Below are 13,018 nucleotides of genomic sequence, written 5' to 3' on the forward strand. Positions count from 1 at the left end.
AAAGTTAAAGGGTCAAATCCATTATGAAACTGTAACCTCTTTGGTGGAGGAAAATATTTATGAAGGCCTTATTTGTAAGCTTCTACATATAGAGTGCAGGAAGAACGTGCCCCACTCTGCTGTTTTGTTTCACTACTCGCGTGATTTGATTTCTATTGCTTTGCAATTTGCATGCTGACATTTGAGAGGAAATAGCATAGCAATGCATTCCACAAAATGAAGTCATTTTTATTCTGCTGCAAAAACTGTGAATTTCTCCTTTGCTGAAAAGGTCACCCTCATCTGTATGGATTTTCACAAACGATTTCTTTCTCAGAAAAAAAAAGTCAATTGGCTTGCAAAACCTGGATGGTGTGTCTATGACATGATCCTGCTGAGTTTGACTTTGAATTTGTCTTAGACATTATCAGACAGCAAAAAACATGTTTGATAATACAGTGAACAAACTAATGTGATTCATTTAGCATTAAACAAATGATAATCCTTGAGAATTGCTGCCACCCAAAACTAGTCAACACTCTCAGCGGAACCTCACCCAATAAACCTTCCATGAACTGCCTCCTATTAATATATCTATCCTTTATGTTTCCCATCTTGTTGCTGCTGCTCTATTTTATGATGTCACTCTCCGCTACCAGAGAGCTCTGGGCCACTTTATCTCCTTGGTGTGTGTCAGGCACTTAAACTTAAACCTCTCTGTTTATGAGCCCCAATCTGCTGCTCCATCCATGACTACAGCATCGCCTATAAAAGTACTTGTTGTGGGAACTTGCAGCGTACAGCACAAACCGAGCGATGTCCGACGAACGCGGCAATATATTTGCGTAAATGTGTAGCTCTGTATTTATTATATTATTGTTATTATTGTTTTATTTCTCATCTAAAATCTATTATTTATTTATTTATTCTTTTTCGGTTATATCTTGCTTGCTACTCTTTTAGTTCATATATATATATATTTTTTGTCTTTTCATTTGTGTACAGTAATCTTATTTTTTTCACGTTTGAAAAAAATAAATAAATATACGTATTTATTTATTTATTTATTTATTTATTTATTTATTTATTTATTTATTTATTTATTTATTTATTTATTTATTTATTTATTTATTTATTTATTTATTTATTTATTTATTTATTTATTAACTTAATGAGCTGCTTTTACCCGCCACCATAAATAAGGGGAGTTCTGGGACATATTTAAAGCACAGATCTAAAGTAACAGTAATCTTACTTGAGTGCAATTTTTGGCCAGTCCCCACACCTCGGGCTATTTGGAACGAGTTCAGTGCTGATGCTTTGCTGGGAAACTCTAAATAAGCTGAGCTATTTACTGCTCCATATGAACCCATCCCACAGAATCATGGCTGGTATGTCTTTGAACATGTTTTTGCAACACGGAAATGCTTCCAAGAATCAAACGATCCATGAAGAAGAGCAAAGCACGGTGAGCTTACCTGTGCATGTGGTAAATGTGTCATGGCTGCACTGTTTGGAGCCATTTTGACCCAGGTCACCTCCCTCCATGACCTCTACAGATGCAACTTCAGAGGCCAAAGCTGCAAAAGGGCATTCTCACTGCAAGTTCAGACAGCCAACGGGGTGTAAAAGTATATTATGTGGACAAACTTGAATGTGTGGTTTTATTTGCACGCAGCGTTTTACGACTTGCACTTTAGTGTGACTTTCAAGCAGCGCCTTAGTTTCCAGGGCAAGTTCCACAACAAACCTCTGAGCTTTGGCCTGAACTTCAAATTGTATGATTGCTCAAAGAGTCAATTTTATCTGAAATTTTCCTCCCTCCTTGTCTGCATTCCACAGTGTTCACTACTTTCACACGGTCATTGCCACATGCGTCCAGCGAGACCTCGCCCCCTCCTACTTTCTGGCCATCCGCTGACCCCTCAACCTCTATTCGTCCCACGCTGGGCATTTTGTCTTGGACTCTTTGTGAGTTCATTGGAGAGGTGAATACAAGGCACACTTGAACTCCCCCAGAAATGGACGCCGGAGACTACGTTTGAACTGGATTTGACCTTCTGGACCACGCTGTTTCCTCACACACAATCAGCCTTTCACACATCCAAAGCCAATTTAGCGATCCCTTGCTATATCTTGATAGTCGTTAAGTTATGGAAGGTGCTGTAAAAGCCCTACAGTAGCTATTGAAAGTCACGATGGTACAATAGTAGATGGAGACTCCCGCAGTCCCTGCTCAATGCTTAATTAGCTCATAAACAAAAGCGAGCGGGGGGATCAGAGAGGGCAATCAAAGTGGTTTGTTCGTTTGAGGTGCTCTGGCCATCAACAAAGCTTCTCTAATAGCCCTGTTCCTCCATCCTTGTTGTGTTTCACTACAGTGCTCTTCCTGCCTTAGATAAAAGGCCCAAATTCCCAAAAAAAGGGCCTCGGACAGAAGACTGTCAACATACACACCTCCCTTGGCCTTCAAAGCACGGGCCCCCTTCCTCTTGCTGCTGGATAGTGACATTGCTTCTCGGCCCACGTCCGCACCGCTGAATATTTGGTTCCCTGTGGTGGCTGTGCTAGCTTTCATGTTTTTGTGACTTTGGTGGCCTGTTTTTATTGACTTCCTTTGTGCGTCATCGTTTTTGACTGGCACAAGACCGAGCCAGCGTGTGTATGAGCCATAGTAGGTCAGTGCCCCGTATTTGTTATTACCTCAACCAAAAAGAGGTCAAGTCTTCTTTATTATAGGTTTGTCCCGAGACTTGTTTTGTTTTTAATTTTCTGGCTCCAATTGTTGCTTACTCACAATTTAAAAAAAAAAAATTGGTATGTACTCTTCCAAGTTCGTTCTTATGATGCCTTTGTTAAAAAACACACTCGTGACATTTGTTTGGATTTGAGGTCATCGTCAGTCCACTTCAATTCTAGACGGTTCCACTTCTATGTTGTGTTTTTGTTTTCAATCAATATGCTTCAACTTTTACAAACCGTTTTGCACATACAGAAATGTGGAACTTCAAAAGCAGCAAAATTCCAACATGCAGGATATCGGTCACTATAAATGGGAGCGGTTCTGGTGCTGATCCAAATTAGAATTCAGTCATCTTGCCGGTTTTCTTCCTGCTTCAGGCCCTTTAAAAAAAATAGATGCCCCATGCAGCATGTTTGCAGGCAATCACTGCTTGTTTGTGCGGCTGTGTTATCATTGCCTGCTTCCTGTCAAAACAGGAAAAGTCAGGGGTGAAAATGGAGCCTAGGAAAGTGCTGCCCTTCATCTGTGCTGGCTTGAGCTCAGGCCCCGCCTGATAGTGACCCTCCTGATGGGGAAAAACAGTTCAGGTCCGGGGTGTAACCCGTAGCCATGGTGTTATTTTGGAGCACTTTCAGAAAGCCTCACGAGGTATGCTTCATTGCTTTTCCCTAACTGTTGACAAAAGTCCGGGTCATTTTTATCTCCTAAAATACTACAGGAGTGACGGAGATCTTCCACCTGACCTCGTATGATTGATGTCTCTGTTTAAAAAAGGAAATCCTTTTTGAATTTTTGATAATCATGAAAATGAGATGTTGCTTTTCTCTGGATGGACCTCCAAGCAGTCCTTCGTTGGACTTCATCCGTCTTGTGCTTTTCATCATTCACATTTATGAAAAACACACCCGGAGATAATTTGGAGAACATTCCAGTCTGCTATCATTGCACCTCAGGCAGTGTATTAAGGGCTGATGGTGGAGCAGGTAAAAGGCTAAACGTCTGCTGTGATGTGGCGAAAAGAGAATTCGCTAACACAGTGTGTAGCCGGCTCATTAGCGAGTTGGCTAATTATTGACAGGTGAAAATAAAAACCATCTCGCATTCTGCCTCGAGTCACAATTCACTCGATTCGACTGTGGAATTCCGAGAGGCAGACAGCCGTGCTACTTTTAGCTCTTTTACGAAGTTTCCAAAAAAGAGCCTGCTGCTTACACAAGAATGTTATTGTTCGATTGACCAGAGCGTTTGCGTTTTACACAATAATGTCTGTGGAATTGAGTGAGGCAATAATGAATGAGTAAAAATATACAAGCATGTAAACAAGTTAAGCACAAACTGAAAAGCTCAAGATACGGGAGAGGATGGTTCATTTGTCTTTTCTTGGCAGTCGTTTTGGTGATGTTCCAGCGCTCTGGCAGGAGGCCGCACTGACGCTGACCTCTATGAGTCGCACTATTAGTTACCCTTTGACCTCTCAGTGTGACAATCAAGCAACAAGCACGGACGGAGGCATGCTTGCGCATCCCCAAATTTGCTTTACATACAGATGTGTGTGCATGTGTGTGTGTTTGTGTGTGTGCGTGTCTGTGTGCGTGTGTGTGTGTGTGTACATATACACGTACAAAATGTGATATCAGCTCTGAAAAGAACAAAACAAAGAGAGGGAGGGGTCAAGATATGCAGCCCCATTTTCATCTTAGCTTACTTAAACATTGTCATCCACGCACAGAATGTCAATTGCACTTTCAATTCATGTTATGTAAAAATATTTAATATTTATTTGTCCACTTTTAGGTGCCCAATTCAAACTTGTTTTCATGAATTTTCTTGAACTACACTTGTCTTCTGATAAGAAAGCCAGAGCTGACACAAAACCAAGATTTTCATTTATTTTTATCGTTATAGAATTTATATTTTAATCATAGAATAGCAATTGCGGTGTGAAAGAAAAGGTTTAGTAACCTTGGGGAAATATTTCGAGTAAAAGATTTTAGCAGGATGCTATTGTTCCCATTCGACAAAAGTAACAAAATGTGCATGTGGAACAAGATTGATAAGCCATGCATTTTGATGCAGAATGAAAATTCCCATTCGCTAAGTGGATTAGTGCACATTATTCTCCACCATGATAGTTCCACCCACTTCCTTATCTCCCGAGTCTCAATTGAATGTGTCTAGACATCTCAATTAGCTAGAAATAAGAGCTGGTTAGCGTTATCGCTTTGTGTTGTTTTCTATCTCTTCAATTCTCACCAGGGTGTACTTTTTATAAAGAGAAAACACTTTTGCATTACTCTTCCGCACCCCCCTGGCTTAAAGGGAATCCGAAATCCCTATTATGAGTGAAAATTGTGTTGACTGAGAGATCAATGTCATGGTAATCTCGAACATGGACATCTTTCATTCCTAATGAATATTCCTTGAACCTCCAGCAGTTGGCTGGTGCACCAGAATGATTCAGCCTCTTGCAACTCTGCTCTTCCATTGTCCTTGTGGACAGGCAAGCGGTTTTGTCACGCACAAAGAATGTCACTTAGTGAGATAATGACTTCTAGAAACGTGCTTGCACAGCTCACCTTGGTATAGAATGAACCGAGTTAACCCATTTTTTTTGCGTAGGGTATTTTGCGTCAGAATTATCAAAAGTTGAACCAAATGTATTAAAATATTTGGCCTTTCCTCTTTCAATCAATCTAAATCAGGGGTGTCAAACTCATTTTTTTCACGGGCCGCATTGTAGTCATAGCTTCTTTCGGAGGGCCATTATGACTGTCAACCAAAAATAAATGTATGAGCACCTCATATTATATACAGTCGAAGCTACAAAACAAATAACTCATTTTCAAATCAGACGAGTAAAAATTGGCAATTCTAGTTATGACACATGAATTTGATGCACAATTTGTCTTCGCGGGCCACATAAAATGATGTGGCGGGCCGTATCTGGTCCCCGGACCTTGAGTTGGACACCTGTGATCTAAATGAAACATTAATTATGTATCATTACATTAGCACGGTAAATTTCTTTGGTCTGGGTTCCGTTTCGCTTCTATATGGGGGAGAGAGCCTCCAGTGGAGATTCATTGCTAGTAGCAGTTTGTTTTCGCTCTAAATAAGTTGTAGAAAAGTGTGAGTGCTCCGTCTGAGTCGGAACAACCCCCTTCAAAACAAACTCCATCTCTCTCTCACCCTCTGGTGTGACAGTTGAGACAGAAGAGAGGCAGGTGGCTGTCATCACAGAAGGGGGGCTCACTGGTTTGGAGGAAACTCTTGAGGCTGGTTTCTGTACTTTTGTGGTGAGTGTTTTAAAGTGGGCTCTTCAATTCAAACAGGCCTTTCAACAAGCTCCAGTGGATGGTTTAGAATTCACAATCCTGGTTTACTTTGGAAACTGCCTCAGAGGGCTTTCCAAATGGAAAGTATAGTGTGTGTTTGATTGTCAGTGCGAAAGACATTCATGTGAACGCCTGTCGTTCATCATGTGTGCGTTATGAGATGTTTTAAAGTTCTTGCTTCTACCTGCAATTTACAGCAACATTTAGGACTCTATTTCTGCAGACAGTTTACTGTGTTGGGCAATTTGTCAGACTGCACTACACCAGGCTGGGCAGAAAGTAGACTCGACCTTAGAGCAACTAAAAGCAGGTCTATGTTGTGGCGCAGATGCGTGGTGGATGTCATTGTGGAGATTGCAGTTCCTTATAAAAATAGTTTAGGCATGCAGACCTATTGCATGGACTCCAGTCCGCTTACCAGTGCTGAATTTAAAGGTTTTGAGAGAGGCCACTTCAATTGGTTGGGAATAAAGTCGGGCAGGTTCACTTCCACATCGGCGCAAACACCCGAAAGAAAGACTATGTTTTGTGCTGGACTTGCCTTGAGCATGAAAATGGGCCCCCTGGTGTCCGTCTCTCCAGCTTGCCTGTTGAATATTTTATTTGTTATAATTTACCATCTTGATTTGTTTTTGGGAGCTCACTCTGGTGGGGTAGAATAATCTACCTCGAGAGACATCATCGAGGCAAGAAGCAGCCATTCCAAATAGACCAGCGTGTGTTTTGGGGAAAGTGATGTACACACAATGACTTTTTGAACCAATACAAACAGTTGATATTTTTTCTAAGCCATCAATGAGTTGCACGACTAAGCAGATGCCATTTGAGTGGCAAGTCCTCAGAGTACGATTACCCTTTTTAAAGTCGATGAAAGAGACAGTAAATCCTGCTTCAGCTCTGCCGAGGGCAGCGAAAGAGGTCGGGCAAGGGGGAGCGAGGGAGAATGGAAGTCTGTCCAAACAATGTGGAAGGGGCTTGTTTTCTTTATGTGCGTGAGTGAACAGGAAAGCGTAATTAACTGGCCAAGTGGCGAAAGGTTGGAGTGATGGATTGGAGCAGTGAAGAAAGCACATGGGGGGGGGGGGACAACAACACACTCACGCGCACTAAAGCTTTGTCCTGTCATTTTTTTATGTACGTTTTAACAGTAAGGTCAGCTACAAGTGCCCCCCCCCCCTCCCCACTGCAGATGGACACGCTGGCCACAGGGACCAATGAAGTTCTTGATTGTCGCATTCGAACGCTATCATGGTTTCATCACAAAAGTGAGAGCTTTATTTTTGATGCTGCAATTAAAAGGCTAATTACTGAAGATACTTAAGAAAAGGTCACGTACAAAACTGTGATATATAAATATGCACGGTTTTAAAGAGAGAAGAAGCTTTGAAGGCCTTGACAGCATACCATTGCCGGACAGGTGGTTGTATCACGTGTTGAAAGTGTCACAAAAGGGGAAAGCCCATTTGCATTTTTAGTCAGCAGTTTCTCGACGGTCAAAGGGAGGAGAGGCCTAAATCACGCAGGCATGCAGTCTGACATCTGTCTCTGTAAGTTCCTCGCGAGGGAACAGATGCCAGAAGCTCTCAGATGGGGTTGCTCATTTAAGGGAATACTCACGCAGATATCTGGCGCTCTCCTCCAAACTTCTTCTGCTTTGTCTCGGAAAATTTTGCTGACTGCAAGCTGTGAGTATTAGGTTGTTTGTGTTCAAACTGCTATGCCTGCTTGTTGTCATTTCTGTTTGGATGTTTTTTTTTTTTTTTTTTGCACGTTAGCATGCAGTCACACACTGAATCGATTCCGCAGCCTTATGTGTCACAAATGCTGAAACAGAGATAATTTGACAAAATGTGTGTTGCAGCCTCATCAATATTTGACAGAAACATTTTGTGAGGAGAGCAACAAAGAATAGGAGGTTACTTAAGGTCAAGCATCCGTCACCAGTGCTGAACTACAATTTAGGATATTAATAATAAAACATATTTAAAAAAAAAAAATCTTGAATTTTTTTGTTGATTCTTGATGGAATATTCCACAATTACAAGATGAAGGTTGCATATAAGCAACTGCATGATAAATATTTTTCCAATGCTTAATGTTAATTTACACAACATAGCTCAGATTGAAAAGAAAAAAAAAAGTGTGGTCATATTAAATCCATTTTTATGACTGATTTGTGTAATCTCATCCAGTCACAAGTAAGGCGCCAACATGTGTTTGAAGTGATTTGCAGAGCTGTCCGGCTTTGTGTTCCACTCAAGGCGTTCCCACAGTTGGCAGAATCACACACGAGTGTGACATCCTGAGTCATTGTGTTGCGTGCCTCCGAGCAAGCGGTGGTTAAATTTAATGGTGTGTATCCCACACAACTGCTGTGCCACTAAAAGCTTCACCTGATATCTAATCAGAGTCCGCGCTTGCAGACCTTCAAACCCGCTGCTTTCCTCCAGGGGTTTTCGGCACAGTCGTCTCTTTTCAGGTGGCGGAGAGAGTTGAGGAAGCGGTGGGAGCAAGGAGGGATGTGTTTCTTTTATCCTGGGGATGTAATCTGCCCTAATGCTTTGCGCCCACCTGGGGCAAGACCAGCAGCTGTGCTCCTCCATCTCCCACTTGGCTTTCAGGGGGCAACCGGGTTTACCTGTGGGAACGCTGATCATCCCTCGTCCTCAGCCGAAGACCCGGATTGGGCCCCCGCATGTTTAGTGGGGATCAATTCCTTTTGAGTCTTACGGACTTGGTGTGTGGTGCTGGTCAACAGAGTCTTGAGCTAAGTAAATAAAGATGGCTCAAGTCTTGTTCTTTTAATATAGAAAGAAGAACAAAACAAGGACTTGAGGAGCACTGTGTGGTCTTGAGTCATGCAATTGAGGACAATCGTGGTCAAATGAAATTGGAAATGGAATTCGAGCCAAAGTGCGATTTAGACTCACAAAATAAATCATGCACAGGGCAAGTCTCCAAAAATATCTGCAGGGTGTGCTGTTTGACTTCCATTTCTTTTTTTTTTTTAGAAAAGACAAATGCACATAGGTACAATTTCTCTTCATTTTTCTTTCTGCCACCATGGGAAATAGAAGGAAATAGCCTCAACTGGATTCTTTTTTTTTTTTTTCACAGAGGGCTTTTAGCCTCAACGAAGCGTGCCCTTCACTGAGTGAGGGAACTCATGCATTTAAAATCCTCGTGACCTTCTGGTGATTTAAGTCAACTCCACATCGGACTGACGTTAAATACCACCTTTCAAATGAATAGATGCATTTTCACTTGATTTCTTCTTCAAGAAAAGATGTGGTAATTGATGTGATTTTGTTAAAAGTCTATCTGCCTGTCCAATCATTCACAAAAAGTTGAGCTTGTTATCATCAGCGTGTATAATGACACGCCATCAATCCCGCAGAGATACATCCAGTTAGATGCTCTGCCCTGGTTTTCATCAAAGACACTGACAAACTTAGGAGAGCGCTGCAGAAGCAGGTTTGCTTTCTCCCCCCACAGCGGTCAACCAAGCTCCTCCATAATAAGGCGGCGGCATCTGACTACGTTTGTCCCCAGAGTTGGATAAAGATCAGTGTTGACAGGCAGTAAAGCAACATAACCACCCACAAGCAAATGGCCACAACCCTCGTCTACCTCCTCCATCCGCCCTTCCTGTCTGTCTGTCCTCTTATCTGCACACTGGCTTGAAAACTGACACCATCTCCCACTTTTGAAGATTCAGATTCACGCTTTTGAGCGCTCGGATTGCCTTCTCCGCTCTTCGTCCGTACGTCCTTCACTTTTATCATTCCCACATCATCTGTGTCATCATCCCAAACACACTTGCGGCCGTGACCCTCCGTTCACTGGGCTCGGCATAAAGCTTGCAGACAGTTTTACAGGACGAGCCTGCTCTCTAACCTCCCAAAACCTCACTGAATAGCAGATGGGCTCAGCTTTGTGTGTCTTTTTATTAGCTCCCTTAAATCAACACTTAACAATGCACGCAGAGCGGCAGGGGAATTGATTTCTTCCATCTACCCGTGCCCCGAGGTGGGTTTGCCGAAGGGTAAAGGGTGAGCGAGGATGGATGGACGTAGTTAACCGGTTTTGACGTGGTTTCAATTTCCTGCCTGGGAAGCAACGAGGCAGTTGTGATGGGACTTTCACTCATGTCTCCCAAGACCACGTTTGGATTGCAGAAAGTGACAGCTGATTTAATTTGGAGTTTGTACTCATTTTTAGACATCTTTTGGGTCCGATGGATTAGGTGTCTACTGGGTTTGATGTATTAAGTAGCATTGCATTAGGGCACTGGATTATTGTTTCCCCTCTCACTCCTCGTGATCACCTCCGAGGGTCCGCAGAGCAAAGGCCTCATAAACATTGATGTTTGGTCTGTGGGCTTCTGTCTTAGGCCATGACTCCACTGGGCTAGAGCTCGATGCCCCCTTTATGCCTCTTAAGAGACTGTGTGTGTGTTTGTTTGTATTAAAATGTATTCTGTAGACTTTGGTCGAATTTGAATAGTTGGCTGCCTCCAGCTTCAGAAGGTGCTTATTTTCACATTTGCCGGTTTCTCATCTGTTTTTCACGCAGAGGCACTTATCATATGTAAATTGTATAGCTTTTGGTGGCAGCTTCACTTCAGCTGTTGTTTTTCTTCAGCATTCCTCCCAAGCTGAGAGGAACACCCCAGGGAAGCCTTTTTGCTGTTGAAGTTATAAGGACAAAACTTCACTGGACACTGCCTGGAGAAGATGGAGAAGGATGCGACACTTTCAATTTCAAACAAAGCAAAATGCATTAAGATAGTGCGGAATTTTAATGAGGAATGTCTGTGGGATGTTGTGCTAATCCGTTCGAGTCTTATCTTCTTTGTTTTTTGATTGTTCTGATCTTGATCGTCTCCTCAGAATACATAATGAACGTCTGCTCCCAGACGGAATAAAACAGCTGACGTTCCCAAAAAACATTTGTGTGCAGAGAGTTACAACAAAGATTTTAATGTGTCTTTTCTTCTCGCCACAGGACACGGGCTATGCATCATTTCTGTTCGAGCAACTCCACACATCTGGCAGCAAGGAAGGTGCCGTCACCTGCTGTCAGGTGTGCTTCACGCCTCTCCATCAACTGAAGCAGGAGGCTCTCCAGACTCTCAATGCTCCCGTCCTCGCCCTTGGCTCCGACATGCCGGCCTTGCCCGCCTCTTCCTTTCTCCCGCAGCCTTCCAGATTTGCATCCAGTGTTCATGCGAATCAACTGTCCAAAGGCCAAACTGCCCCACATTCCCTCTCGGAGAAGGGGAACCTGTCAGGTCCAAAGTCCAGTGTCCAGGTGACAGTGGCAGGAGGGCAATTTAGCGGACCTCTGAGCTCTGTCACCATCCAAGCACAGCAGTACCTCGAGGGCGTTTGGAGCATCTCCAGGGTCAACAACTTCCTCCCTCAACCTAAACCGGTATGTCATTTAGGTGTCTTTCTAAATACCACAGCATTTTTTTTTGATGACTTAATGACTTTTTAAAGAAGGTTTAATTCCTCAGTGGCAGTTAATATAAAATCTGCTAATGTAAGTCTGAGCACTTATAGGTTCCTTTGTGCTTTTGGGTCACAAGCTCATCACACGTAAAGAGTAGCGCTACACTAGGGGAATTTTCCAGCAGTCTTGAAGGGCATAAACATTAACCATAAATTTCTGAGGCAACAGTTTTTTTTTTCCCTCTTGAGAACATGAGTATTAAATAAATAAGAATTTAATTGCCTCCAGGAATAATTACCTCTCATTCTTCATTTTTCTACGTTAGAGGCCGTCACGCTTGTCTTCTGACTCAAGGCCATTTCAAATGTCACATTGAATAAGTGCTGGATGGATCTTTGACGTCAGGGTGGTCAGAGTCCCCTCACGCTGTACTTCCTTTATGAGCGAGAATAATTCAACTGAACGTTTTTCGATCAAACTAACCCGGCGCAGAATTTTGCTGGCTGCTAATGTCAAGTTGAAGAACAACCCCATCATTGTCATCTCATCAGTTTCACAGCCAAACCAGAGCTGATGGCTTCATTCCAATAGTCTAACTTAGTTGATCAGGTTATATATTTTAATCATATTTGTAAACATAAATTGATTTCTTATGAATTCACTTGGGCAAGGACGTTGCTGTTCTTTGCTCTGGTGGCTGCGATTCATTAAAACCAGATATTTCAAAAAGCCACGGAAACTCTCGTGGTCCACTGCGCCTGAAGGCAAGAGCTTGAATTCATGATCCCCACTTGGCTCCTTTGGTGAGGAGGGCATGCACTGTTGTGGACACAAAGAAGTATAGAGTCGCAGTGTTTGAATTGTGCGTGTAGAAAAATTCTTGTGTGTGTGTAAGTCAGGGAGGCCAGAGCAGTCCCATTTTAGTGCTTCTTGGATCTATTGCCATTCCCTGTTGGGAAAAAGCACTCCTTGTATCTGGAATAATTATTGTAATGCTTGGAATTGGAATTATCTGGGCGTCTCTTGAATTGACATTCCTGGCATTGATTTCTTAGAATTTGTTTATTATTTTTACTTTCAAGCCAGAAGGAAAATACAGCCCCCCATTTTTTCTTAGAATTATAAAAAATAACTTGATGATTCAGAAATTGAATTGCTGTCATAATTGCCTGCATCTCACTCACTCATGAAAAAATGTTGACTCATTTTAACATTGGATGGTTTTGATGGGTTTGGTTCCCCTTTAAAGATTTTCTGTTTTAGTTCAACCTCACCTCCGTGCAAGCAAGCCTTTCTTATCGCAATTTTAAAGTCTCACCTCCATTCGTTTCCATTAGCCATGGAATCATGGGAGTGTGACCACCCAGATTAAGTGGACCGCTTTCACTTGGCCACTAGATCTGTTAACCAGTCAGATCTTTGCTCACAGGAGACTTCTGCCACAATCCCGACAGCAGCCTTGCTTACTTCACACTCTCCATCAGTGGAAATCTCTAAAAATGTG

General features: G+C 42.5%; 1 protein-coding gene across 3 annotated transcripts in view; it reads left to right on the forward strand.

Moving 5' to 3' along the window:
* kif26ab (kinesin family member 26Ab) overlaps positions 1-13,018 on the forward strand; it is a 48,248-nt gene that overhangs the window by 9,071 nt on the left and 26,159 nt on the right. For 2 of the 3 annotated variants that reach the window (XM_061301120.1, XM_061301121.1), the window contains exon 3: positions 11,065-11,493. In XM_061301120.1, coding sequence (XP_061157104.1) covers positions 11,065-11,493 — 429 coding nt within the window. Of the gene's footprint in view, positions 1-7,598; positions 7,743-11,064; positions 11,494-13,018 lie in introns of those variants that run through there. The other variant, XM_061301122.1, reaches the window with a different exon arrangement.

The sequence above is a fragment of the Syngnathus typhle genome, linkage group LG16, assembly GCF_033458585.1.
Source record: "Syngnathus typhle isolate RoL2023-S1 ecotype Sweden linkage group LG16, RoL_Styp_1.0, whole genome shotgun sequence".
NCBI lineage: Eukaryota > Metazoa > Chordata > Actinopteri > Syngnathiformes > Syngnathidae > Syngnathus > Syngnathus typhle.